Source organism: Lathyrus oleraceus, chromosome 2 (assembly GCF_024323335.1).
Source record: "Lathyrus oleraceus cultivar Zhongwan6 chromosome 2, CAAS_Psat_ZW6_1.0, whole genome shotgun sequence".
Classification (NCBI taxonomy): domain Eukaryota; kingdom Viridiplantae; phylum Streptophyta; class Magnoliopsida; order Fabales; family Fabaceae; genus Lathyrus; species Lathyrus oleraceus.
Window position 1 is genome coordinate 193743973 of NC_066580.1, and position 5143 is coordinate 193749115.

The window sequence follows — 5143 nt, forward strand, 5'->3', positions numbered from 1 at the left end:
TATCGGAGCCGCAACGACAAAAAATATTACATCAACATTTCGTTTCTGAATGTATGCAGACATTGTTGAAACAAAGAAAATTAAAATTGATGGTTGAACTAGACTAGGAGATGAATTTGAGTGAAAATAATTGTAAGCAAGAGGATGGTATTTATAGAGACGGAAGGTGAATTGGAACCCACATCACACACAGGCGCCACAAGCAGCACACAGGCAACACACACACAGGCGCCACAAAAATTGGCGCCATGCACACACACAGGCGCCCTTGCCTCTGGCGCCTCCTTTTGGAGGGTCATGCAGGCGCCATAGCCTCTGGCGCCTCCCTTTGGAGGGCCATGCAGGCGCCACACATACTGACACCTCTTCATTTATTTTTTTGAGGGTGAGCCAACTCCCCCGACGCATCCTCACTAAAGTTGGTTATTTTTATATATATTTTTTGAAAAAATGGTTACTTTTGTATTTAATTTGAAAATGTTATGTTATTTTGGAAAAAATTTCAATGAATGACACTAATACATTAAATTGTTGAATAAGGTGTCTAAAACACAAAAAAAAAAAAAAGGTTTCGAAGAAAAGTGTGAATCACACAACATATACTTTTGTTCATTAAGAAACAGAAGTCGAGGGAAGACAACTTCTGCTAATCAACATCCCGTGATTCTTTCCTCTCTCCCCTTTTATCACTTCCTTTCCATTTCTGTCTCTCTCTCTCTCTCTCTTCCCCATTTTCTCCGTTTTTCTTCTTCTTCCTTCCTCTACGCGTATCCACCTAGCAAAACTAGCATCAACAGGAGCAAGTGAAAAGGGTTAACATTTGAAGAAGCCATGGAAGAACGATTGTGTGCGTATTCATGAGTTGTTGCTCATTTTCCCACAGCATTTCATTTGGTTTGTTATGAACTTTAAAAAATGATGAACAGTACCAACGAAAAAGATTACTATGTGAAGCTGAATGTTAATGATTACTAGGTGAATGTTACCATGTGTGGCGGAAAAACATGAAGATTAACGTGAAGACTCTGAAAGAGACTCACTTTGAGATCCAAGTGAACCCTAAGGATATGGTAAAAATCATTCTATAACACTCTTAATAGATTCAATTTGTGTATGATAATGCAATTGAATATTTGAATTGGAAATTTTAATTTTCTATGGTTGAATGATATATTAGGTTCTTGATGTGAAGAAAATAGAGATAGTGCAAGGTGTTGAAGGTTACCCTGCTGTACAAAAAATGCTTATTCACCACGGAAAAGTGCTTAAGGATGAAAGCATTATGCAGAGTTGGAGCCAGATGCGAGCAACAACAGCTCAACGTAGTCTATTTCAAGGTTTCATCTCTATCTTACTTACATTATCTCACATGCAGATTCTCTCTGTTTCTTTATCACTTTAGAAACAAATTTATCCTACCTTACATTACATGGCAGGGATTCTGAAGCAAATGAAGATTCATTTGACAACGTAGCCAATTCTCCTATCCCTGATGGTTCCATTAACGAAGAAGGTAATCTTGAGAGATAGATAACTATTTTCTGTGTAGATGCACTTGACAATTGTTGAATATTTCTAATTTTGGTGTTTTGTTATTCAAATTCTAATCAACTTGCAATAGACGAATCTGCTTTTCAGAGGGAACGGCTTGGAAACTCGAATCTGGGCCCTTGATTTATGTCAAAAAAGCACAAGCCAGATGCAGGTGTGGAAGCAGTGATGGAATTTACATCTTCACATTTGAAGGCAAAACGTGGTGGTAGTAATAAGCCAAAGAAGCATGGTGTTCTGTCTGTTCGTGCTGCATCTATGCTGGTAAAAGTTACTGGATTTTTTTATGATTGCCCAAACATATGTTATGGAAAAAGAGAACATTAGCAATGTTCTAACAATATTATTCATGATATTTGTGAGAAAAAGTGTTGTCAGATTCTACGGCTGACAATGTTAAGGACAAAGTTCTTTGTGGTTATACTTTGAGGAATAAAGGAAGTGTGTATTTAGTTCCATTGAGATTGTTGGTTTAATGATAAAGTAGCAGATCAAACTTAGCAACTACCATTACTTTGTTTGTTTTAAACTTTCACTTGTGTTGTAAATTTGAAAATATATTTCAATCCCAAGTGGTAAATATTTTTTAGGACTGACTTTATATTTACAGGAGGCAGAACGCGAATTGTCAATAGTGGAGTCCTATTGTGGAAATACAATATAGGGGAGGAAGATACAAAGTACCTTGGAAGAAAATCAAGTTGCTGAGAATAGTTTTGTTGTGGTTATACCTTCCATGTTTCTGAAACCGTGTTATATGCAATTTTACAGAATACCTATCACTGGAATATCTTTAGTGTATGCAATTCTTGATATCAGTTTTTTGAGTTTTCAGTTGTATGATTTTTCCAATAGATCATTTTATTTTATGTTTTCAGGTTTCACACGCATGGTGTATCCGGGTGCTGTCCATTCCAGATTTGAGCATTCTCTTGGAGTGTATTGGATTGCTGGTCAATCTGTTTAAAAGCTTAATAGTTATCAAGTATATTTATTTACCCTTTTAAGGTACAATTATATATGGTTTTTTATACAATTTTGTGGTCATTATACATTATACGATGTGGCATATTTTGTAGTTCGTAGGTCGCATGAACAAATGTCGGTCAACATGATTGGTTGATTATATACTTGAGCAACACAATATTGATATTGAATCTCAGATGTTAAAAAGAGTCAAGGTAATGTTACTATTTGCAATTGCTTACAAAAACAAAATGTAGGAGTAAGTTTGCATGCGCATAATAAGCATGCTGCGTTACTTAAAAAAACAAAATGTAGGAATAAGTTTGCATCTTCATCCTAATGGGTGGTTATTTGACAAGAGATGATTGTTCAGATGTCTGTTCATCAGAGTTATGCTAAATTGTAATTCTCTTATGCTAAATTGTAATTCTATGTGGAAATTGTTGATTTGCTGCAGATTTGATTATATTGCCCGTGATTGTCGAGCTTGTGGTCTGGATGCAACTTTGAGTTTCAGAGGTTACATGAATTTCTTCAAAACAACTTTTTTTAGTAGTGTTTGGATAATTTTTCTTAGCAATAGATTTAAAGTTTAGGTAATATACAAAGGTTATGTGTCTCTTAAATTGTATTATCCTTACAGGTTAATGGAGACCATGCGGGTTTTGGATGATGAGATTTGTTATCATGCAAAGGACTATTAGTATTGTTATGTCTTAAATATTTTTCATGCCTTTTCATTTGCAGATTTCTAATTATGCTTGTGTTTTCCTTTGTAATTGTTTAGATCTTACAATCCACAAGTTGTTTGCCACTCGGGCTGATATGTATAGAACAGTTTATACACATCCAAAAGTAAAGGTATGGAGTAGTTAACTTATTAGGAATTGAATTTCGTTTGTTGATGCATCCATAAGCTTCATGGTTTTAATTGTTTCTAATATTATCTTGATGTTTTCAGGCAATGGAGCTTATGCACTTGTGCAAGGAAATGATTATTTGCAGATTTCAGATTCCATTCAAGATCCAGCTGAATACTGGAAGATTATGAGGGCTTCTTTCATATACAGATGCATCAAAAACATTTTTACATCGCCTAAAATATATATTACTTAAAAAAAAAATGCAGCTGGATGATTCAATAATCAAAACCATGAGACTTCTCCATTGGAAGAATTGAAGGAAGATAGAGAGTTGATTCTGTGCATTCGAAGGAGGTATCTGTACCAGGCATGTTTTTACTAGGTCAATAAACAATGGATATCTGATACCTTGGTTCAGTATCTCTTTGAATTTGAGGCTTACTTTGATGAAGTATGAAAGAAATTGATCTCAAACGAACAAATAACTCTCAGCTTCAAAAGGTGAAATACGACATGGTAGTGGCCTGTGACGCAAGCAGCGTGTCTGAACAAGAGGTCCAGAAGCTCGAAGCCAGACTTTAAGAATACTATGACAAGAAGACGTCACTAGACAACCAAATTTCACAACATCGAGCCAAGATTCTTGAGCTAAACAAAGAAATTAATAACCTAGAAAAAGAGAAAGTTGAGTTAGTCTAGGAGAAATCACTCCCCTCCAAAGAGAATATCGATGAAGAGGCCACCAGAAGTGTCGAACATGTTGAATCTAATCTTTAACTTAGGACTTGAAGTTAACTCCCTGGAAGAAATCCATGATCGACTGGTTGTCAGACTCGACTTCTCCAAGACCAAACTAGAGGAATTCATATCAAAATTTCCAACTTAAATCGCATTTCTCTTATTTTCTCTGCTTTTAACATTTTGTAACGACAATGCCATTTTGGCACCCTTTAATACCATTTTGGCACTTCTGCTTTCCTACTGCACATTATTCTTTAGCAATTCGTTTATCAACAGCTAATTCTTCGATTTCATAAGTATTATTCGAAAATGATTGAATAACTTGAAATGGGCCTTTCCAATTAGGAGATCATTTATCTAAAGTTGTATCTCTTTGATCCATTGGCGATATAACCTTCCAAACACTTTACCAGGAAAATTAATTAGCATAAGTAACCAATTTATCTTCAATTCACGTTAACGATAAACTTATAACCTATCATATTCATTTAATTAAGATATTTGAAAGGTATGTTGATGTTTGAAGGTTAGATAAATATGAGATTAAGAATGAATTTAAAAAAGTTAAACCAACAAAAAGTCAAAGCACTCTAAAATAAATACAATAAATTTGAAATAAATTACAACTAATTCTATTTATTTATTCTACATATTTTGAGGAAACGCAAAAGTGAAAGGACTTCAAATTATTAAAAGTTGAGGGTAAAAATGCAAGAAAAATTAAAAAGAAGCTCATCAAAATGATCATGCCGAAATGATATTAATTGTGTAATCACAAAGTATCCAACATTATACAGAAGGCGCAACATGAATTTATTACAAAGTAAAACCAAACATGTTCACAGGATGAATCATATCATCATCAATCAAGTACTACATAGCTATTGGAAACACTTAATTATATAAAATTAACAATCACTTAATTAAAAAAAGAAAAAAAAACATAAAGGTCTGTTCCTACTTACCTCAAGCATGTTCCAGCTTAAGACGTTGTTACCACCCGTCTGGATATCAATGTGAGG

At 34.4% G+C, this 5143-nt stretch overlaps 1 protein-coding gene across 17 annotated transcripts; it reads left to right on the forward strand.

Moving 5' to 3' along the window:
* Positions 1-575: 575 nt before the first annotated feature.
* On the forward strand, positions 576-4366 carry LOC127118845 (uncharacterized). Of its 17 annotated transcripts, none has more exons than XR_007802390.1 (9): positions 576-1070; positions 1178-1337; positions 1437-1513; positions 1622-1815; positions 2162-2349; positions 2430-2732; positions 2975-3036; positions 3161-3378; positions 3479-3616. XR_007802390.1 is itself a non-coding variant. In XM_051049091.1 (9 exons), exons 5-9 carry the CDS (start codon positions 1678-1680, stop codon positions 3566-3568), a joined length of 471 nt encoding a protein of 156 aa, XP_050905048.1. In that variant the 5' UTR covers positions 576-894; positions 976-1070; positions 1178-1337; positions 1437-1513; positions 1622-1677; the 3' UTR covers positions 3569-4366. The 17 variants fall into 17 exon arrangements, 5 of the variants coding, with proteins under 5 accessions (XP_050905048.1, XP_050905047.1, XP_050905049.1 ...); XM_051049091.1 differs by lacking the exon at positions 2162-2349 and having other exon boundaries at positions 576-894; positions 976-1070; positions 2430-2536; positions 3305-3378; positions 3479-4366; XM_051049090.1 differs by lacking the exon at positions 2162-2349 and having other exon boundaries at positions 576-847; positions 976-1070; positions 2430-2536; positions 3305-3378; positions 3479-4366.
* The last annotated feature ends 777 nt before the right edge of the window (positions 4367-5143 follow it).

Excerpts from the sequence above, each read along its gene's own strand:
- LOC127118845 (XM_051049092.1), top strand. The coding sequence starts at position 1,678 with ATGTCAAAAAAGCACAAGCCAGATGCAGGTGTGGAAGCAGTGATGGAA. Across the intron at positions 3,037-3,304 it reads TGCAACTTTGAGTTTCAGAG|ATCTTACAATCCACAAGTTG; the intron begins GTTACATGAATT and ends GTAATTGTTTAG. Across the intron at positions 3,379-3,478 it reads ATACACATCCAAAAGTAAAG|GCAATGGAGCTTATGCACTT; the intron begins GTATGGAGTAGT and ends TGATGTTTTCAG.